Source organism: Stegostoma tigrinum, chromosome 3, assembly GCF_030684315.1.
Source record: "Stegostoma tigrinum isolate sSteTig4 chromosome 3, sSteTig4.hap1, whole genome shotgun sequence".
NCBI lineage: Eukaryota > Metazoa > Chordata > Chondrichthyes > Orectolobiformes > Stegostomatidae > Stegostoma > Stegostoma tigrinum.
The window spans coordinates 75,088,838-75,112,763 of record NC_081356.1 but is presented as its reverse complement, the minus strand read 5'-3'; the positions used below and the strand labels follow the sequence as shown (position 1 = coordinate 75,112,763).

Here is a 23,926-nt window from a genome sequence, read left to right as displayed (position 1 = left end):
AATTAGAGTAAAATAAATTATGCTGTTTTCCCTCTGGGCTTGCAGAGATAATTAGCAGTGTTGTGCATTACATAACTAGCAATCTAGTAGAATGCTAATACAATTTCACTCAGTTTTGTTGTGTACGCTTTTATTATTGTCCATAACTTTGATATCCTAAATAATTCTGCAGCCGACACATACTGTACAAGGTAAATTAGTGTAAATACATTATTTATGTGCATGACAAATAGTCACCCAAATGTGTCAAAGCTTACAGATATTTATTTCCTCTCCAATAATCTATTGAATGCCAAATGTAATGTAAATTACTTTGCAGAATTCTGAGTCTATTCTTTATTATAAAGCAAATTAAATCACAGAAACTAATAATTTAAATTAAAATTGCTTTAATTCTTGCTTATATAAATGTAAATGTGTATTCACTATGAACATAGTAAGCCCCTGGCCACTGAAAATATTACAATTTTATCAAGATTAATTTGGATTTTAATAAACAAATCTTTTTGAAGGACGAAAATTACCTGGCTTTTGATTACAAATCATAAAAATCCTGCATCTACCATGAATAGGCAACATTACTAGTATTGTTATGGTGCAGATGCAGGCCATTCGATTGCGTGAATGGACTCAATGCCTGGACACTTAAATTCCCTACTCCATCCATTTTCTACTTTTTGCTTTAAGTTAATAAAGACAAGAAGTCTGTGTCGGATTGACAATGTTTCTGAAGCCATTGTGAATTGCTTGGATACTTGTGAGAAAAAAATCTGCAGTTGGACTTCCTACTTGCATGATCAAAAACAGATGTTGCTGGAAAAGCTCAGCAGGTCTGGCAGCATCTGTGAAGAAAAGATCAGAGGTAAGATTCACCAGACCCAAAATGTTAACACTGAACTTTACTTCACAGATGCTGCCAGACCTGCTGAGCTTTTCCAGCAACTTCTGTTTTGTTTCCTGATTTACAGCATCTGCATCCTACTCATATAGTTTTCTGTTAAGCTATCTCTTGCTTTAATTATTCTCCTTGTGATCCTCCTTCCCTCATTGAATCCATTACCTGCTGTGTTGTTGAGGCATATTGATCAGGTCAATGAGGTTTATGCTCAATCCTGCTGAAAAATTAACGGTCAGCAATGTCTGGGAATAGAATTAGACTTGCATGAGGTGCTCCATGATGCCAGTTTATGGGGAGGTGTCGGCCTAGTGGTATTATTGCTGGACTGTTAATCCAGTGACCCAGCTAATGTTCTGGGGATCTACATTCAAATCCTGTGATGGCACAAGGAATTTGAATTCAATAATTTAAAAACTCTGGAATTGTGTTTCATGATGACCATTAATCCATTGTTGCTGATGTAACTTAGGGATGGGCAATAAATGCCGGCCTTACCCATAACCTGTGAGTGAGTAACAAAAATGTTACTGCGCTGGCTCAAATATGAACTACTTGAATTAAAAATTAGAGACTCGTCAACTGAAAGATATGCGTGGTATGAGATTTCACCAGAAGTGGGAGCAAAACGTAAATTAAGTTTGTTCAGGCGTGCGAATAATATTTAGATGTTGTATTGATGAAGCTTCATGAAGTCGTAAGGAGGTTTTAAAATGCTACATGCAAACGCAGAGGAGTGCACAATTATCATCTTGCAGGATGAGCTACTTATCCAATCAAGATTGCACTGGCATTCCAAATGAGCGTTTTTTTTCCTCAAGGCTGTTCTCCAGCCTTCTCACCTTGATTCTGCATGTTTTTCATTTACTGGTACCAGTCTAATTTTCTTTTGAATGCCATGATTGAATTTGTACCAATGCACTTGCAAGCACTACATTCCAGACATTAACCCCTTAATGTTTGAATATAATCTCTTATATGTTTTTATCACTTTTGCCACTTTAGTCCTTACCCCCTCATTCTTAATCCCTTTATAAAAGGGAACAATTTTTTCCACATCTACTCAGTCCAGACGCCTCAAGTTTTTTTTGAATACCTGCAGCCCCACCTGCCTCTTTACCAAGGAAAGCACTCTTAACTTCTCACATCTATCTTCATAATTGAAGTTAGTAATCTCTCTAGCAGTTGTCATGAATCTTTTATGCATTTTCTCCCAATGTCGTCTTATCCATCCAAAAGTGCACTGTTCTGAATTGGTTGCAGTGTTCCATCAGAGACCAAACTAATGTCCAAGTTCAGCACAGCCATCTAACTCTTATTCTGTAAGCCAGTGTGTTTTTTAGTCATTTTCAGTCTGTACTGTGTCCTTCTATGACTTTTAAATATCTGCACTCCAGTCCCTCCACTCCTGCACCCTCTTTGGAATTGTATCCTTTATCTTGTTTGTCTTTCCATGCCCTTCCTACCAGAATGCATCGTCTTATTTCTCTGCATTGAATACCTCTGCCACCTGTTCACTCTTGCCACCAATTTCAGTCCTTTTAAAAGTTCAGTACTGTTCTTGCCTTTCAAGCTTCAAGTTTCATCTCATTCGCAAGTTTTGATATGTTATACTAGTCCTAATTTACAAAATATGTAGGGACAACAGTGAATGCATTGTTGGTCATGCCAAGTGAGTTGTTTTTTGTAGACCAATAACTGTGATGTAATTCTGTTTGATATTCGTGTATTTTGTTTCTTTGTTTATATGCATTGCAATTTTTTTCTTGTATTTTCCCAACATTTCACCCATCTACTTAGATGCATGATTTCTTCTCCCATTTTAGAAATGGACTTGGGCATTAGTTTTTCGATTGATGTGAATGTTGTTCTGCATTTTTTCCCCACAGAACTGCATCCCCTATCCATCTATTAACGGTGTCTCCAGATGGTGAATTTTTTGCAACAGTGGGAAAGGTATCTGTATTTTTCTTTGATGTAGACCACTGACATATGTTTGCTATGCTCTGAATGGTTTGTTTGAGTTTATCTTGAACAATGGAAGCTACCAATGCTCAAAGATTTCCATGAAGTTGAAAAAGTTGAATTGAGAAATTGGAAATTAAGCAATCATGTTTTCACAAAAAATTTCACCACTGAAAGCTTAATTTTTGCCCAAGCTGAAAATGAGTTCATGGAATTTTCTGGAGAATTGTGCATTCACGATTCAATTCCATTTAGTTTAGTAAAACACCTTGTTAACTGGGCTCCCATCCATGACCAACCCATTTTCTGCTCTACTGACCTTTTCTCTCTCACCACAGTGATAGGATCCCCCTTGTCCTCACTTCCCACCCCACCAACCTCTGGAGCAGATACCACCATTTTCATGATCTCAAGTGAGATACCACCGCAAGACATAGATTTCCCTTCCCATTGTTTGACAGAATTCTGCAGGGACCAGAATAAACAACAAAATGGGCTTAAGAGACATGGGATAGATAGGGAAAAATGAAGTTGATATTTAAATGTGTAGAAAGAAGAAAAATAATTAAGTATGAATTTCAAGCCAAACTGTTTCTGCAGCTGTCTTGTAAAAGTTGATCTGGTGGTGCTGAAGAGCAACCTATACCAGTACCATGACACAGTTGGTGGTTTGGTGAGTTCAGAACATCCTTGTCAGCCTTGCTTTCCACCATGCCACTACTTAAAATTGCATTTTGGTGTCTGACTGTATTTTAGCCAGTGTTGGACATCATCTTCTTACTTGGAGAATTAATTGTCTTCAGTGTTATCTTTTTCATTAAAAACATTCTCACTATTGACAGCGTCATTTAACTTGCAATTTGTTCCAGTTTAAGTAGTGAGGATACTGAAGTTTATTTTTCTCCAGACCTGTCTCTCTCACCTGTACTCTTGTCACTGATTCCATACCTGTTCAGCTAGCCTTGGGTTAAATTTGTTTCACACATCCCCATTAAATGCCATGCTAAACTTGAGACCACGTAGCTTCTCGATCTCCGAAATTATTTATTTTGAGTTTAACCAATTCTGGTGCTGCTTGAATCTACTAGTGGCTGAAACACTGATCAATGCTTAAGTTACCTCTAGTGTATTTAATTGCTGATTTTGGCCTGCCTGTTTAACAGCTATTTAGGTTAAACTTTCAAATCGTCTTGTTCTGTGTTTTTTTTTGAAACCACCACACCTCTCTTCTCCTCCTCCTCCTCCTCCTCCTCCCCCCCCCCCCCCCTTAAAACCTGCTTGGCTGTCACCACAGGCATGTCTGATTTTAAATTTGAAACCCTGTTTCTTAAAAGTTTCCATGATAAAGCCTCTCCCAATCTCTAACTTTCAGCTCTATAATGTCCCAGACTTCTGTTCTTTTTGACTTTGTGCATGCTTCCCAGTGTTCTATGTTTTTGAATGTGTTCTTAGGACACCTGTAGAATGTGCGTAGGATTTTAACTTTGAACTTTCTCCCCATTATCTCTCTTCTTCTCTTTCCACCACCCCCACACCCCGGCCCTCCTTTTAACCCACTTTGATGAAGTTTGTGGTTACTTCGTAGTCTCACAGGTACTTTTGTCCAACTCTGAGGGATCTTGGGATATTTTATCTGATCTAAGGACTGAATTGTCCAGTGGATTCCAGGACCCTGGCAGTAGAACTGAATGAGTCCCCTCAACTGCTACTTGCCAGCAACAGTGTAATTTTTCTTTAATTGAAAATGATGGGCAATATCACAAAGCTGGAGGGTTCAAGGAGCAGCAGCTTCCCCAGGAAAGGCAGATGCTACTGAAACAGGCCTGTGATTATAACTTGCTGACTAACATAAAAGGATTGTACTGAAGACTCTAGTGGCATCGGGATAAAAGTGAAATCCTCCCTCGAGCGGTTCCATTAACAGCTTTACCATCACAGTCTCCCAGTCACTGGGGCATTGAACTGCTACTGACACTTGGTAGCCTGAGCACATAGCAGGGTCTTCCTCTCTGAAGTCAGTCGATGACTGGCACAAAATTGGGCATGAATTGGATTTGGTTCTCAACATCTCTGGACTTGGTGCTCAGTCCAGTTCCCAGACCACTCTATGAATGTTTCCCAGAAGTGCGAATGCATCAGGGAGCTGTTTCAACACAAGATCCCACTATTTTCTTGTGAAAATCTAGCTCTGAAAATACTGTTTAAATGCCAGTTATTGTCGTTTCAATGATTTGTTACAAACAAAGAACCTTGATAGGCCTATTGATCAATATTTAATGAAAACATAATCTATATAGAAATGAGTCCCTCAACTATTTCATGCACAAAGTGTCTCTTACATGCTTTGAGAAGGTAGTTTGAAATGGGAGTAGAAGGCAATAACTATCGATTAATTTGTGTCTGAAAGCTTTTAATTATTACACCTACTGATTAAATCTTGAAATATGGTGGTGTAGAAGGTGCAAAATATGTTTACTACATTTGGATAAATATACCTTGCATTAATGCTGGATGAAGAATATGCTTTAGGTCTGATATTCAAAATCGGTCATGTTCTGTCTCTCCTCTGCTATTCTGTCCTCCCAGGATGACTGTCTTGTGAAAGTGTGGTATAATTCCAGCAGTTGGCAGTCAGCAATAATGGCACCAGCCACATCAATGGACAAGCGAGAAGGAGATATCGATTTTTCTTTTATATATTTAGCCCATCCTAGAGCTGTTACTGGATTTTCTTGGCGGAAGACCAGCAAGTACATGCCAAGGTTAGTATGCCTTGACAGTACTTGCAGTAGTGATGGTCTGATTAGCGCTGATATTAACTGATGGCAAACGTTTGGTGATCTCAATGACCAAGTTCATCTTGAAACATCAAGTTTGAGACTGAAAAAGAAAACTGTATTTCACAAGGCCTTGAATTTTTTTCTCCATTGTTGCTCTACAAATGACTCCAAAAGGCAATTGTGTCAGCATGTTTTCAGTTTATTTTTCATTTGACAAATTATCTTGTACCACCGTGTTTTCTTAAATATAAAGTAATTTTGAGCTGATAACAAAGCCAAAAATTGCTGGAAAAACTCGGCAGTTTGGCAGCATCTATGGAGAGAAAGCAGAGCTAACGTTTTGGATCTAGTGACCCCTCTTCAGAAATTCAGAACTAAAACATTCCCTATGTTTCCTGTCTGCAGATGCTGCCGGACCTGTTGGATTTTTTTCCAGCTATTTTTGATTTTGATTTCCAGCATCCGCAATTCTTTGGGATTTGTTTTTGTTCGGTATTGAGCTTATCTTTCCTATCCAATAGTTTATATTTAACACCTATCAGTGACTTTTCCCAGTGAGCCCCCTTCTTCTAAACTCTGGAACCTAACATCACATAGCAGTGTTATTTTTCACGGTATGGCTTTAAATTGTGCCACTACTTTCCACTCTCTTCAGCAATGCTAATGACATCTTGCAGAAGTTTTTTTGTCTTACACTCAACAGGACAAATGGAAGAACTCTGGGTTTCCAATGCGCACAAAAATTTAACTGAAGGACAAAAGGGTACTGATTGGTTGGCAATTTAAGAAGGTTCATAGGCTGTTTGCCTTTATCAGTTGAGGCATAGATCATAGGAGCAAGAAGGTCATGTTAGAGCTGTGCACAAGTTCATTTAGGCCACAGCTGGAGTAGTGTGCGCGGTTCTGGTCATTGGAGGAGTGAAATGATTATTGCACTTGGAGTACAGAGAGATTGATCAGGATGTTGCCTGGGTTGGAGCGTTTCTGGTGAGAGGCTGGATAAGCTTGGGTTATTTTCTTTGGAGCAGAGGAATTTGTAAGAGGACCTGATCAAGGTGTACAAGGCTAAAGGGGCATGATCATGGTGGATAGAAAACAGCTGTTCCCCTTAGTGGAATGGTTAGAAACAAGGGGTTGTAAACTGGACATGAAAGGCAGAGGTTCAGAGGGGATTTGAGGAAAGGCTTTTGTTTTTAAAACCAGAGAGCAGTAAGGGCCTGGAATGCCCTCCTGGGAGTCTAGATAAAGTGAGAAACCTCAAGCATTAAAACTATTTGAATGGTCACTTGAAACATCTTAAAGTTCAAGACTGTGGGACAGTGTAGCCATAATGTATTTTTTACTGATAGAGACGCAGTGGGCAAAGGCTTCTTCTGTACTGTATTGTTGTAGGATTCTAGCTACGGCAGAGAAATTGCTATTGACAAAGAAACAGACAATGTAGGCTCTTCATGCTTCCAGGTAATTCAAAAACAAAAGGTGGAAGACTTGAAGTCATTCCTTTTCTTGCAGTACATGGCTCCCTGCATATGGATGTATGTTGCTTCTAGAAAGTGTAAGTGGGCCACTTGAGAAGCCTAATTTATTTTCTGAATTTGTTGTTCATTTTTTTTGTGCATTCACTATTGGGTAACACTTGCTGAACAATCAAGGAACCATATCTAACATCTGTGGGTTTATAAGGATGGACTGGTTGAGTGCATCTCTGCTTATTACGAGCAACTGAAGAGACATGCTGTTTGATTTGATCAGTAAGTGGAATGGACATAACTGACATTGTATCAGCAATGAAATTCATGCACTGATTTTTGAACAATGTGTAACCAGGCTGTTTCAAGCTACGACTATGCATTGATGGCAGAAGAGGTAATTTCCATTCATCAGCCCAAAGAACATTGTCCATCATACAATTGTGCAGTATTATGCTTGAATTTGATTGTGTGCAATTCCAGATACTTAAGCCATATCCCCAACAATGAGTCAATCAAATCAGACACGCTTTTGGACAATTCATAATAAATAGAGTATGCACAGTGCTCAACCTATTGTACTTAAATTCAAAACAAAATGTCTGCTGTTAGGTCATGTTCCATGACTGGGTGGCCCTGATATCTTTATTGAATTACTTAGGAGTCCATATTTGCTAATTGCTTTCTCCATGATATTGATTAGGGTTGTAAGGTATTTTGGGTAGCAGACAGCAAACCCTTTTCTCATGTAACTTAAATTTCTTGTGATTGTTCAAAATTCGGTATGCCTGTCTTGGTTCCGATGAATGAAAGGCAAAAAGCTTTGTCAACATGCTTCTTTTCAGCAATATTTATGTTCCGTACTACCAAGCAACTATCTTCTTATTTATATCTGGTGGTATTGGAACAGTCACAGAATATTGTATAGCGTTAACACGCCTGCCTGATGCTTAGGTAATCCAGGGAATCTGCAACTGTATCTAGTGTTGTTCCTTAGCATATTGTGTAATATATTTGAACTTTTTATTTTAGTTAAAGAGCCTATACCACCATTCAGTGACAGAGTTCACCTACTTTCTGTTTAATCCAATATTGATATTAGGGCATGAATTTATCAATTGTAGCACATGCCATTTATCTGAGTGAGCTAAAAGAAAGCACAAATGACGTAAACTTGGAAAAGCTTATGTTGTGTAAATATGAGCTCATACTATAGATACTAAATAGTACCTATAAAACATTTTCTACCATTCAAAACAAAATCGGTAGCTTCTGATTTGCTGTTAGCCACATAAATGTAACATATTGCTGGTGGCCAGTACGTTGGTAAACGTTGATTTCAACCTCATAGAATTTGCAGTATTTTCAATCGTAGTTTATGCCCTCTTCAAAAGTTGGATGTGAGATAGTCTCAGTAATTGATCTAATTTGAGTTCCTGACTTTTCCTTCATAGCAGGGGTCTCACGTGTAATGTTCTGTTGACCTGTTGCAAGGACAATGTGTGTCGGTTATGGGCAGAGACTTTACTTCCAAGCGATACTTTGCTTTCTGGAGAAGGCCACACTCAGTGGTCTGAATCTGTCTTCTCAACCAACAACCTGAAGAGGAACGCTTCCAATCGGGAAAAGGTATGGAATGCCTTAGAGGTGTGAGAAAGTTTACAATAATGAATTCTCAGCACTTCCCTCTGAAGGGACGGAAAATGTTCTAGTAAACTGTAATCACCGTGTTAATACCTAACAAAAATGCTTTTGTTCAGAAATTTTGCTGTTAATGTTTTATTTTTGTTTCTTTTCAGCTGAATATCAGATCCTTTCGTATAGGGAGGAGGAGATCGTCTGGTCTTATTGCACACAGTGGATATTTACCCCATCAGCAGGATGCACATGAAGTTCATAGAAATTCACCTCTACATGCGAATTCACTCTGCCACTTTCACATAGCAGCCAGTATTAATCCAGCAACAGGTGAGGAAGCTGCGTCTTTGTATCCCAAGAGATTTTTTAAAGGCCAGTTGCAAATGTATTCTATTTTACAGCTATGAATAATTACTGAGTAGTAAATGTTAGCATTCAGATGTACCTTACCATTACTACTATTCACCCTTCCTTTAATCTCTTAATTGGCAACTGCTTATCCATCACCAGATGCTGACAAGTAAAAATTTAATCTAACTTGATATCAATCCCACGGTCAATCTCTGACTTGATGTTGGCAACTAAAATAAGTCAAAACTATGATGCTAGAAATCTGAAACAAAACATAAATTGCTTCAGAAACTCAGCAGGCCTGGCAACATCTGAGGAGAAAAAGCATTGTTAGTGTTTCCAGGACAGTTCTAGTTCTGAAGAGTCACTAGACTAGAGCTTTCTATCCACAAATGTTTGTTTTTCTTTCAAATGGCAATTGTTGCTTTCTGCTGAACCAGATTATTCAGATCCTTAGTTTTATATCTGACCCAGAGGTAAATTTCTGCCTATGTAGCAATACTGTTTGCTTGCACCTACACATCTTGGCCTATTGTCACACACCTGGCAATTTGAATAATCGCCTGTCTGAGCTCCATCTTCCATCCTGATTAAATTTAAACTCATCCAAAACTCTGTTGTCCACATCCTAACTCTCTCCAAACTCCCCTCATTTCTTTACTCACGACCTACATTGACTCCCACTCCAACAATGCCTTAGTTTTAGAATTCTTAATCATTTTCAAACCCCTCTGTGGCTTGGTCATTCCTTAATTCCATTTAGCTGTCCAGTCCGAAAAAGTTGCAAAATCTCTCCACTGCTTGAATTCTAGGCACTTTCACATCCTCTTTCAATCACTCCACTATTGGAGATGTAGCTTTAGCCATCTAAAATTAATGCATTTGAATTCACAATATTTGTCTTAGTCCAACTTTAACATGATCCTTCTTGTTTTCGTCTGTGTTTATCTCCTAATTTATCGAATAAAATTTGATGCAGACCTCCTGTAAAATGTCAAGGACCAACTTACTGTATTAAAGGAATACTGTATTTGAATGGAAGATATTAGCCTATTAAAATCTAATAGGGATAGAAACTGTGATCAAATGGCACAAAATGAGTTAACTAAAGTTAATAAAAACCGAAAGAACTGCGGATGCTGTAAATCAGGAACAAAAAGAATGTTGCTGGAAAAGCTCAGCGAGTCTGGCAGCATCCGTGAAGGAAATACCAGAGTTTAACATTTCAGCTTTGGTTACCCTTCCTCAGAACAGTGAAGGGTCACTGGAGCCAAAACATTAATTCTGATTTTTCGTTCACAGATGCTGCCAGACCTGCGGAGCTTTTCCAGCAACGTTGTTTTTGTAGCTTAAGTTAATAATTGGCATTGAATCACTTCCAGAGTGTTACTAGTAAATATATGCTGCTTGCTTTTAATAATTAAATATTGTTGCCATTTAAATGTCCCTGTTTTTAAGAGATGTACAGCAAGAAACAGGCCCTTCTATCCGATTCTTCCATACTGACCAGATAGCCTAAATTCTTTTCAGCTGAATACCCAATCCTTTCTTATAGGGAAAGTTCCACTTTTCAGCATTTGGCCCATATCCTTCTAAAGCCTTTCTATTCACGTACCCACCCAGATGCCTTTTAAATATCACAATTGGATCTGCTTCCACCACTTTTTTGTGGAAGTTCAATTGATATACATAATACCTTCTTGTGAAAAAAGTTGCCCCTCAGGACCCTTTTTTAAAATCTTACTCCCCCCACCCCCCCCACCAAGTCTCCGCCCTCTAGTTTTAGACTCCCCTACCCTTGGAAATATACCTTGGCTATTCACCAAGGCTAACCAAGGCTATACTGAGATCAGGAGCTGAGTGGCCTTGGTAGAATTGAAGCTGGGCATCAGTGAGCGATTGCTGAGCAGGTGCTGCTTGATAGCACTGATGATGCCTTCCATCATTTATCTGGTGATGGATCGATGGGGTGGTTATTGCCCATTTTGGATTTGTCCTGCTTTTTGTGCACAGGACGTACCTGCGCAATTTGCCACTGTCAGTTAGATGCCAGTGTTGTAACTGTACTGGAAGAGCTTGACTAGGGGAACAGCAAGTTCTGGAGCACTCGTCTTCAGTATTATTGCTGGAATGTCGTCAGGAGTCATAACCTTTGCAGTATCCAGTGTCTATAACTACAGCTTCGTGATATCATGTGGAGTGAATTGAAATGGCTGAAGACTAGTATCCCTAATGCTGAGGCCTACAAGAGGAGGGTGAGGTAGATTATCCATTCGACACATCTGGCTGAACGTTACTGCTCATGCTTCAGCCTTCTCTTTTGCACAGATGTACTAAGATCTTCCATCATGGAGGATGGGATTATTAGTGGAGTCACCTCCAGTGTGTTTGATTGTCCACTACCATTCATGACTGGACGTGGCAGGACTGCAGAGCTTAGATCTGTTCCGTTGGTTGCGGGCTGATTTGAACTCTGTCTGTCACTTGCTGTGTATACTGTTTGGCCGACAAGTAGTCCTGTTTGGTAACTTCACCAGGTTGACACCTCATTTTAATGGAATGCTGTTTGAATGCTGCTTCTGGCATTAACAGTTGCACAGTTCACCCAGGCTTGATCCCCTAGCTCAGTGATAATGGTTGAGCGGAGGATATGCTTGACCATGAGGTTGAAGATTGTGCTGGAGTACAGCTACCACAGCATGTCATGGATGCCAAGTCATGAATTGCCAGATTTTTTCAAAGTCTGGCCGGCTTAGCATGGTGATAGTGCCCCATAACATGAAATGCATGAAGGATTTAGATGTTCTACTGCATGAGTTAGCATACAGATATGCCGCATGGTCAAGAAGACTAATGAGGTTTTATTATTTAATTACTAGAGGCATTGATCATATAAATACTAAAACTAGGAGCAGGATGAGGCAAATCTGTCCTTTGAACCTGCTCCACAATTCAGCATGATTACGGCTGATCCTTCAGTCCTCTACTGTTTTTGTTCCGTTTCTCCTCCCCCCCCCCCCCCCCCCTCCGCCTCCCCATACCCTTTTAGGCGAAAAAGATCAAATTATATTTAACTCCTTGTAAACATTGAGGATTTAGGCTTCACCTGCTTTCTGGGGCAGATAATTCCACAGGCTCACCACTCTTTGGGTGAAGAAATTTCTCCTCTTCTCAGCCCTAACTAAAAGTGTACGTACTATCAAGTTAGCGTTAAAGTAATAATGTGTTGCTTCAGTAATTTAGGGCATTGGTGAGAGCACAGCTTGAATACTATTTTCAGTTTTCCCCTGCTTCTGGAAGGATTCAAGTGCATTGGAGGTTATTCAAGGACACTTATTTAATAAATTGCAACAACTAGACTGTTATTGGGATAAGTTGGACAATGCTGAATGTGATTGAAGTGCATAAGATCATGAATAATCTTGACAAGGTGGATGTGGAAAGGATGTTTCTTCTTAGTCGTGAGTTCAGAAATAATGGATCATGTTTTAAAATTGGGACCTACCCTTTTTTGACAAATGTCAGGGGAATTGTTTTCTGAGGGCTATATGACTTGAGAATTATCAGCCTCAGGTGACGGATGTGAAATTATGGAATATTTTTAAAGTACAGTTCTTTTCTTTCTTTCTGCAAAATAGCTTGCCAAATTTTTGTAGTAAGTTCTCAATTACTCGAAAAACAACAAATAGTCTTTTGTTTAGAGTCATGGGGTTGAAGGTCTGAAGCACTAAGTGTGATGTAACCTTTTGAAAGTTTTGAAACTTGAGCAGTGGCTGGAGCTGTTGTTAAGTATCCCCAGACAAAGGACTACGTATGTAGGATGGAGAGGCAGATGGTCATAGCACACTTGAGAAGTTTACAAGCAGAGCGAATCAGCCTAAGTAAACAAGGCAGGCACTGTAGGAGTTCGGAGTGTATCTTGCTTGCGAACATACATTGCATTTTGGAAACCAGAGAAATGGTGGATCCTTGAGTGGAGCTAGAGCCATGCCCATGGTACAATGACCAACTCTGCAGTTCAGAGGAGGAAGAAGAATGCAATACCAGTAGTGATAGTGGATTCTGTAGTGAAAGGATCAGACTGGTGTTTCTGAACCTGCAGACAAGGGAGGCGCAGTTGTAGTATGGCGCACTGACCTCTACATCACCGAGGCCAAACGCCAACTCTCGGACACCTCCTGCCGCCCCCTTGATCATGACCCCACCCCCCCCGAGCACCAAACCATCATCTCCAATACCACCCATGACCTCATCACCTCAAGTGACCTCCCACCCACAGCCTCTAACCTTATTGTTCCCCAACCCCGTACTGCCAGCTTATATCTCCTTCCCAAAATCCACAAACCCGCCTGCCCTGGTCGACTCATTGTCTCCGCCTGCTCCTGCCCCACCGAACTCACCTCCACCTATCTGGACTCCGTTTTCTCCCCCTTGATCCAGGAACTCCCCACCTACATCCATGACACCATCCACGCCCTCCAACTCCTCCAGAACTTCCAGTTCCCTGGGCCCCAACACCTCATTTTCACCATGGACGTCCAGTCCCTGTACACCTGCATTCCTCATGCAGATGGCCTCAAGGCCGTCCGCTTCTTTCTGTCCCGCAGGCCCGACCAGTCCCCCTCCACCGACACCCTCATCCACCTAGCCGACCTTGTCCTCACCCTCAAGAACTTCTCTTTCGATTCCTCCCACTTCATACAGACAAAGGGGGTGGCCATGGGTACCCGCATGGGCCCAAGCTGTGCCTGCCTCTTTGTAGATTATGTGGAACAGTCCCTCTTCCACACCTGTACAGGCCCCAAACCCCACTTCTTCCTCCGTTACATGGATGACTGTATCGGCGCCACCTCTTGCTCCCAAGAGGAGCTCGAACAGTTCATCCACTTCACCAACACCTTCCACTTCAACCTCAAGTTCACCTGGGCCATCTCCAAAACATTCCTCAGCTTCCTGGACCCCTCTGTCTCCATCTCAGGCAACCGGCTAGAAACTGACGTCCATTTCAAGCCCACTGACTCCCACGGCTACCTAGAATACACCTCCTCCCACCCACCCTCCTGCAAAAATTGCATCCCCTATTCCCAACTTCTTCACCTCCACCGCATCTGCTCCCAGGATGAGGCATTCCACTCCTGTGCATCCCAGATGTCCGCGTTCCCCAAGGACTGCAACATTCCGCCCCCCCCTCCCCGCAGTGGTCGAGAACGCCCTTGACAGTGTCTCCCGCATTTACCGCCACACATTCCTCACACCCCGCCCCCGCAATAACAGCCCAAAGAGAATCCCCTTCATCCTCTCACACCACCCCACCAACCTCCGGATACAACGCATCATCCTCCGACACTTCCGCCATCTACAATCTGACCCCACCACCCAAGACTTTTTTCCATCCCCACGCTTGTCTGCCTTCCGGAGAGATCACTCTCTCCAGGACTCCCTGGTCCGCTCCACACTCTCCTCCAACCCCACCACACCCAGGACCTTCCACTGCAACCGCAGGAAATGCTACACTTGCCCCCAAACCTCCTCGCTCACCTCCATCCCAGGCCCCAGGATGATTTTCCATATCAAGCAGATGTTCACCTGCACATCTGCCAATGTGGTATACTGTAACCACCGTACCCATTGTGGCTTCCTCTACATTGGGGAAACCAAGCGGAGGCTTGGGGACCGCTTTGAGGTCTTATAGGTGGGGAGGTAGGGTGGGGATAGGTCAGTCCGGGGAGGACGGACAGGTCAAGGAGGCGGGATAAGGTTAGAACACCTTCGCTCGGTTCGCAATAAACAACTGCACCTCCCAGTTGCGAACTATTTTAACTCCCCCTCCCATTCCTTAGATGACATGTCCCTCCTGTGCCTCCTGCAGTGCCACAATGATGCCACCCGAAGGTTGCAGGAACAGCAACTCATATTCCGCTTGGGAACCCTGCAGCCCAATGGTATCAATGTGGTCTTCACAAGCTTCAAAATCTGCCCTCCCCCCACTGCATCCCAAAACCAGCCGAGCTCGTTCCTGCCTCCCTAACATGTTCTTCCTCTCACCTATCCTGTCCTCCCACCTCAAGCCGCACCTCCATTTCCCACCTACTAACCTCATCCTGCCTCCTTGACTTGTCCGTCCGTCCTCCCGGGACTGACCAATCCCCTCCCTACCTCCCCACCTATACTCTCCTCTCCACCTATTTTCTCCTCTGTCCATCTTCAGTCCGCCTCCCCACATCTTTCCCCATCCCCCTTTTCTGATGAAGGGTCTAGGCCCGAAACGTCAGCTTTTGTGCTCCTAAGATGCTGCTTGGCCTGCTGTGTTCATCCAGCTTCACACTTTGTTATCCGGGATGGTGTGTCACCTCCCTGATTGACAGGGTCAAAGATGTCATGGTGACTGCAGATCATCCTTCTCGGGAAGGGTTCAGCCAGAGGTTGTAGTCCACATCGGCATGCACATAAATTATGAAAAGGGATGAAGTAAGACAGATTTCAGAATTGAGTGAAATTTAAGGGAAGTCCTTGAGCAATAATCTCATGGATCCCCCAGTCTTGCATGTTAATAAGCATAAGAATAAGAGGATGCATTGATTGAATGAGTGGCTGTTGAACTGGTGTAGGAGGAGGATGGCATATTTTTGAGGGATTGTGACAGACTTTGTTGCGGGCAGGACCTCGACAAGCTTGTGTGGCTGAGACCTTAACACTACTATGGTAATATCCTCGTAGGCAGATTTGCTAGTGCTGGTTTAAATTAGAATGACAATCCACTAACAAGCTGAGGTATGACCCAAATTCGAAGGAAGTGAAGTTGGTGACAAGAAGCTAAAAAGATGCTGTAGAGATGAAAAGACTGGATAAATAAAGCTAGGCAGAGAGTATGCTTTGAAAGCGGATCATGCCAGAAAATACAAGTTAAGGACACTCTGTCTGTACGTAGCATTTGCAAGAAGATAGATGTAAACGTAAGTTAGAGATATGTTGTGATTACAGAAACACAACTGCACAATGACCATGACTGGCAACTGAATATTCAAGAATATTCAGTTTTCAAGAAGGGCAGGCTAGAAGGCAAAGCAGGTGGAGATGCACTGATGCTAAAGTATAGGATCAGCACATTGTTAAGGAAGGATCGGAAATCACAAGAACCATATGTGGTATCTTCCTGAGTCAAGCCAAGTCATAGAAAGGCGCTTATTACATTAATTGGAGCTGTTCATAGCCTATCAAAAGATAGTGGTCGTATTTGGCATGATATTAATCATGAGACAACGGCAATACTTAGCACGGTCAAAGCTATTATTATAGTTAACTTTAATCAGCACATACGATGGGTTAGCCAAATGAGCATCAAAGATATGGAAGACAGGTTTCTGGAGTGTTGGGAATGGGTTTTCTAGAACATTGTGTTGAGGAACCAACTGAAGGGCATGCTGTTTTAGATCTAATAGTATATAGTGTAAAAAAAAGGTTAATTAACAATCTTGTAAAAGAATTTCTTGATGACTGACCCAAACATCATCATATTTTACATTGTTTCAGAATGATTTACTTTACTTTCAAAGATGTTAACTTATGATGGATTGAGGCACAAATCAGCTGAAGTGGGAGAGTGCATTGAAAGGCATGATTGTATATAGACAATCATTCTTAAAGAATGATCACATGACTAGCAGCAACTCTACATTCCTTCAAATAATAAACTCAAAAAAGGTCATTCAAACAAGATTAAAGTTCAGGATTGAAGTGTGATTTTAAATAAAAAAGCTTATAAATTTGCCAAATAAGCAGTAATTCTAAACATTGAACTTCGTGGAATACATCAAAAGGCAAACTAGAAACTAATGACAGGAAAACAGAATGTGAATGCAATGTAGCAAAAAATCTAAACCAACTCAAAGCTTTTATTCGCACGTAAAAGGGAGAGGTTTGGATGGAAAATTTGTGTCTGCTATGGCAGAGTTACATGAATTTATCAGGAGGGAATGAGAGATGACAGGGAAGCTAAATTACTTTAATCTGTTTTGAACTGAGAAACACACATTAAATCTCCCAGAACTAAATATTGAAGTGGCCAAGAAGAATAAGCAATTGAAAGAAATGTGTGTGAAGATTGCACTTCTTTGTTAGAAAGGTTGAAGCATATCAGATAAGAGTTTATATATTAATATGGATTAATGATTGGCTAACACATAATAAACAGTGTAGGAATACGTAGTTTCTTCTCATGTTTGTGGACTCCCATTAGTGGAGTATCATAAGGAACAATACTTGAGGCTCAGACAGCCTTCATGAAATGATTATCCTGTGAAAAGATGAAGTTGATGTAGTAATACTTTACTGAGTACCCCTCCATATGTCTTGTCACCTTCAAGGACCTGTGCTAATGGAGCCTCATCTCCCCATTTCCCTTAGTATTCCTTAGAATATTGTCATTCAGCCTATACTGTACCTTCCCATCGTTTGCCTAAATGCAACAACTTGCATTTCGATCTGTTAAATTCCATCCACCAGTTGTCTGCCATTTCTGTTGTTTATTCATGTTCTGTGCAATTGAGTTAATCATATTTACTGTTTGCCACATATCCAAGTTTGTTGTTGTCAAATTTTGTAATTGTACATGTATTCCAATATTCAAACCTTATGTATGCTGGAAATCTGAAACAAACACAAAATATCGGAGAAACTCAACAGATCTAGCAACAGTTCATATTTTGAGTCAAGTACAACTCTTCTGAGATTCTAAACAAAAGTCAGACCAGACTAGTAATGTTAACTGTCTCTTTCACAGATGCTACCAGACCAGCGTTCCTCCAGCATTCTTTGTGATTGTTTCATATGTACATGTATATATTGTGAATATTTGGATATTTTAATGAAATATGGGAAACTGGTCTTTGTGCTCCTCCGGTGAGGAATGTTGTGTAAAGGACAACTGCTTTGAATATTGATAACATTAGAAACCCTGAATGGATCGATGTGAATTCATTCAAGATAGGAGTATGTCATTTGACTCCACACGCCTGTTCTGTCACTCAGTATGGTCATGGCTGATCATTGACTTCAATTTCCTAAACGAGCATCCCCTCATAACCCTTGATCTCTTTTGGTTATACAAGCTGTATCTACCTGCTTCTTGAAAACGCTATATTTTGATCTTAGCCACTCTTCTGTGGTAGTAAATTCCACAAGCTCATCACTTTCTAGATAAAGAAATTTCTCTGCATCTCAGTCCTCAAAGTCTTGGGGACTCTTTCCTCCACCACCACCACCAATTGTCAGGAGCACCCTCCCTGTCTAGTCCTCTTAGAATTCTATAGGATTCTATGAGATTGTCCCCTCCACCCCATTCTTAACTCCAATGAATACAATCCTGACTGACTCAATCATTGGTCATGCATTATATAATTCAGATATAAATCAGGATTTGGCACATGGTGAGTTTTGTGATTTCATGTCATTCTTATTAACCAACCCTTTTTATAAACGAACCGCCACCTAAGCATCTAACTGCAGTTGCTTACCAAAGATATACTAGTCTTTTTGTTTCATCATAAAGAATTGGAAACATTGCCTGATCGCTTTAGGGTAGAAGGTGTGATCGTAAGGCAGTGGAAGAAGAGGTAAGATTGGAAGTGAGTTAATCCCTGTCACAAACATTGGAAGTTTTTTTAGTGCATCTGACTTGTTTTGCATGCTTACATTTCTGATTTTATTTTATCCAGTATTCAATCTTTGAAGTTTTCTTGATTTTTCGTTTGAATAGACATTCCACTGCTGCCTTCCATCACTTCATTGAGTTTGAGTGAAAATGAAGAAACTAATGGACCTTTTGTTGTTCATTGGCTAAACAACAAGGAATTGCATTTTACCTTATCAATGGAGGTCTTTTTACAGCAGTTACGAAGGAACTTGGAGCAGCAATCTCCAGAATCTGTAGCAGATGATGGACAAATGGCTGGCAAATCTGATGATGGTATTGTTCATTTTAGCTAGTTCAAAGATGCATGTGATCTTTATACAAGTTAATTAGCCTGAATATATTAATCTTAGCTGACTCTTTAAGTGATCGATCATTGTACCAAAATGTCCGCATTGTGTTGTTGGCATCACACCCATTGTGCACAATTTGAAATCAACTGTTAGAATTTAATTGGAAATAAGCACACTTCTATAAATGCTATAATTTAATATTAGATTTGAGGGTTAGCCACTACGAATCTTTCCCCGGCTGTTAAATGATACAGTAGGTGTTTCGATCTTCTGTACTATTACTAGTTGTCACTCATGAATGTGATAGTGCAGATCTCTGAATCTGATAGCTTGAATCTTCAGGAAACCAAAAAGTTGAATGCGGTATCATAGATAAGGCATGTTTCCACTCACATGAATGTTAATATGCTTGGCGTAAGGAACAATCAGACCATATTAGGTTAATCCTCAGGTTGCACAAATTGCCTGTTAGCTCTCGAGGTGCTCCAGTGTTTATGTTGCTTTGGTCAATGTAAATGTTGCTCACTGTCCCTAACAATGCAGTGGCACTCAATTATGACCTCAAGGCATGGTCTGGCAATTCAAAATTTCTTTGTGAGAGCATGGTCTTTCTAGATAAATAAACTATTCCGAAAAAGAACAGGACAGCTGTGTCTGAATTTGTGTTGAAATAAATCCTTTTTTAAAAAATAAACTCATTCCAGAGCCACGGAGGCCCCGCCAAAAGCTCTGAAAACAAAGCTCAGTTTAAAAAAACACTCTCCTCCGTGATTTTAGAAAATCCCTCCAATGATGTTAAAAAAAAACTCTGCATATAATTTAAGGGGGAAAAAGAGCCATCCCCGTGTCCGTCTCTTCATAAGATCCGTTAGCAGAACTTGGTTTGAAAATAAAAATTGTGTTTCTCTTTTGGGGGTGTTTGAGTTTTGGACTATAAAAGAACCAAAAATGAATTAAAACAAAAATGTTATATAACTGAAATGTAATAACTAAAACATCTAGAAATGAGATGTAAGTCTTTCTGAAAATTCTTAACGCAACTTTTTTTGGGGGGAGAAAAAAGACTTGCCTTTGTTTGAAACGTTTTTGACAGTAAAAGAATGAAAAATGAATGAAAATGAATATCTTCCACGACTGGAATGTAATTACTAAAAAATCTGGAAGAAAATTTACAAATAAGCCAGCAATCTCAGGAGCAGCTGTAAGATCTACACTACTCAGTCCATTGTTTCATGTTTAACTTTTTGAGACTGGGACATATTAGCTTTGTCTTGCTGCAGAATTCTTTTTAGCTACTTTGATTGCAGGTCAGTTTGGTTTATAGCACATTTAAACTTCATTTTGTGTTTGGTCCAACACCTCTTCAAAAAAAAATCACCAAAAAGTTACCAATCACTTAAAATCCTGTCCGTTTTCCTCAAGCCTCCGTGATTCATCACATGGGTTTAGAATTAGATTAAATGTATTCTATTTGCTTATTAATAGAATTGGGAAAAGAGGATTTCCTGCAGTGTATGCAGTTAGTTTTATTTAACGAGAATTGTATATCTGAGTACTAATCAGTTTAGGTTCAGCAGTATTTGTCATGAACAGAATACCCCCTGTTTGACAGAAGTCAAAATACATTATCTATTTGGATTATGCATGTTCTTTCTTTTAATTTGAATGAAATACTTCTAAACAATACACTCGACAATCCTTCAGAGTTGAATTACAGATGTACAGTTCTCAAGATTTGAAGTCATGTCTGTGTTATAGCAATTAAATATTCAATCATACTAGGATGTAACTCCTTACTTTTAACTTCTTATAAGTTTAAGCTGTGTTCATCCATTCCTTTCTATAGAAATAGACGAAAACAGTGAATATCGCAAAGGATTTATGCAATCTGTACATTCAGACAGAAGTAATGGAGAAAAGACCTCATCGGCTGTCATGATTGATCATAAAATTGAAATGCTGTTGGCAGAATGGAACAAGAATGCAGACATGCTCTTTAGTATCCACCCAATGGATGGATCCCTACTGGTGTGGCATGTTGATTGGCTTGATGAATATCAGCCCGGGATGTTTCGACAAGTGCAGGTTAAACACCGTTCTGCTTCTAACTATTGTGTTCAGGGGACTAGGTTTCCACTCATTGAAAGTTATGATTGTTGCAGAAGTGCAACATGCATTTTCTGTACAATTTTTTCCAAGAAGAGTGAAATCCAGGTATTGAATGGTCAGCTGTAAGTTCTGATTTTTAACGTCATAGCTCTACTTTGAATGCCTGAATGACAGCACAGAGAATCTAGGTATATCAAAGTGAATTATCTAGGGAGAATATAAAGAGGTGATCTCAAGGAATTTCATTTTTTTTCTGTTTCGTGCAAGTTACTGGAAGTTTGAACAGCTGCAAATTTCATCACAATACTTTCATTTGTTTCTTATCATATAACTTAGAACAATGTTACAGATTTCAAAATAAACATTTATCAAGACTCTTTGAAACAAGTAAATAAGATGGTTATTTAATTTGTACCTCTTGAAAATGTGTAATTTGTTTTCTAGGTTTCATTTGCCTCGAGAATTCCTGTGGCATTCCCCACTGGAGATGCAAACTCTCTCAGCAAGAGTATTGTTATGTATGCCTGTACAAAAAATGTAGATCTTGCTATTCAACAAGGAAAACTGAAGCCACCAGGCATGACACATTCCACGTCTGGCATGTTAATCTCTGCTGGCCAAAATAAATCATCTGGTAGTTTAAAATTGAGCATCTTCACACCTAATGTACTCATGATCTCAAAACATGCAGATGGATCCTTGAATCAATGGGCTGTCAGTTTTGCAGAAGAATCTGCATTTTCAACTGTCCTTGGTGTATCTCACAAATCACGTTACTGTGGTCACCGCTTTCATCTCAATGATTTAGCTTGCCATTCAGTTTTGCCATTACTGCTGACTACATCCTACCACAATGCAATACGGACGCCAGATGATGGAAATCTGCATAACGAAAGCAGGAATTTTCAAACTTCACAATGCCATAGTTCAATGTCAAGAAATAAAAGGGACATTGGTACAGCTGCAGCATTCCAGGATTCCAATGCAATATACAGTGAACTAATTCTTTGGCGAGTAGATCCAGTTGGGCCATTGTCGTATTCTGGTGGGGTGTCGGAGTTAGCCAGAATCCATTCTCTCCATGTTTCAGCCTTTTCAAATGTGGCTTGGCTGCCAACTTTAATCCCAAGTTACTGTCTAGGTAAGTATTACGTGTTTGTAATATTGGCTCACAGAGTGATGACTTTGTCAGCTGGGACAGCATTTATTACCTATCCCTAATTTTCCTTGAAGTTGGTGATGAGCTGTTGCCTTGAACCCCAACAGCCCATTTGGTATAGGTATGCTGTCAAAGCTTTTAGGCAGAGCATTTCATGATATGACCAGCAGCAGTGAAAGAGCAACAGTATATTTCTAAGTCAGGGTGGTACTTGTCTTGAAGAGAAAATTGAAGATAATGCATGCTTTGAGATCAGAATGAAAGTTGCTTTTTCCAAATGCAGCCTCTTGGCTGTTAGAACCTAAATGGGACATGCAAACTAATTCTGTGGCATGGAGCTCCTGTCGGATCATTGTCGTAATCTTTCTCAAATCCCACTACAAGTACTAACTTTAACTAGTCACAAATTCTGTTAGCCATGATTTGTGTTTTGTAAATCATTTGAGATAAACGTTTCATCGTTAGAAAAGTCTCAGCAGCTGCCAAAGCCATTTTATTTAATAGGCAAATCAGGTGTCTTTCCTCCGATCGTCATCCTATCCTCATTAATACTCTCCCATTTCCAATTTAACATTTTTTTCCATTGTGAATGCTGATGTAATTTCCCAGTTACAGCTGGGATGAGTAGAGTGCACTATCTTTCTCTAGGTCCACTCCTATGCAGGTCGCAACATAAATGTAACTGTTTTACATGGTTTCAAAGATGACCGATTGTGTTCTCTCTGTATTAACCTTGGAGTAAAAAGAACCATCAGCCACATTTAATAAGCACAAAATTGTTGATTTATTGTAAAACAAAATCTGTTTGTAGTTTTGAAGCCTTCCTCTCCAAATAACCCAAAACATGTGCTAACATGAGTTTCATCCTTCAAACGTTGAAGAAAATCCTTTCAACAAAAACCATTAAGAACATAGGAATGTGGCGTAGAACAAGAGAAGCCAACTGTGACTTAAATGATTTTAACCTCAAGCCTACATTCCTGCATTCCCCAATAATTTTTCATCCCCTTTGTAATCAAGAATCTATCTCTGCCTTAAAAGTATTTAAAGATTCTGCATCCACTGGTTTTTGAAGGAGGGAAGTCCAAAGACACTCCTTGAAGAGAAAATATGATTTTCCTTGACTCTGTCTTAAATAAGTAATCCATTATTTTTGAACTGTGACACTTATTTCTGGATTTTCCTGTGAGAGGAAACATTTGTCCCACATCCAACCAGTCAAGTCTCCTCAGGATCTTGTATGTTTCAATTAAGTCAGCTCTGACTTTGCGAGGTTCCTGAGGATGTAGATTGGACATGTCTAGCATTTCCTCAAAGGCAATCAACTCATTCGTGTATTATTTTAGCAAATCTTCTATGAACTGCTTCCAAAGCATTAATTTTCTTCCATACACAATGCTCCAGGTACAATCTCACCGAGATGTTTTACAACTGCAGCGTAACCTCCCCACTCTCAGATCCACTTCTCCTCACAATAAAACATTACATTATTAGCCTTCCTGAATAGTCGCTGTCCCTGCGTATGAATGTTCTACGATTCATGCTGTAGGATACCCAGATTTTGCAGCACCTCTGGTGT

General features: G+C 40.1%; 1 protein-coding gene across 9 annotated transcripts in view; it reads left to right on the top strand.

Annotated features, from left to right (window-relative positions):
• dmxl1 (Dmx-like 1) overlaps positions 1-23,926 on the top strand; it is a 204,653-nt gene that overhangs the window by 53,025 nt on the left and 127,702 nt on the right. For 6 of the 9 annotated variants that reach the window (XM_048528019.2, XM_048528017.2, XM_048528022.2 and 3 more), the window contains 7 exons: positions 2,785-2,851; positions 5,447-5,622; positions 8,564-8,738; positions 8,909-9,077; positions 18,853-19,062; positions 20,926-21,164; positions 21,633-22,329. In XM_048528019.2, coding sequence (XP_048383976.2) covers positions 2,785-2,851; positions 5,447-5,622; positions 8,564-8,738; positions 8,909-9,077; positions 18,853-19,062; positions 20,926-21,164; positions 21,633-22,329 — 1,733 coding nt within the window. The remainder of the gene's footprint in view (positions 1-2,784; positions 2,852-5,446; positions 5,623-8,563; positions 8,739-8,908; positions 9,078-18,852; positions 19,063-20,925; positions 21,165-21,632; positions 22,330-23,926) is intronic. The other 3 variants (XM_048528018.2, XM_048528016.2, XM_048528026.2) reach the window with 1 other exon arrangement.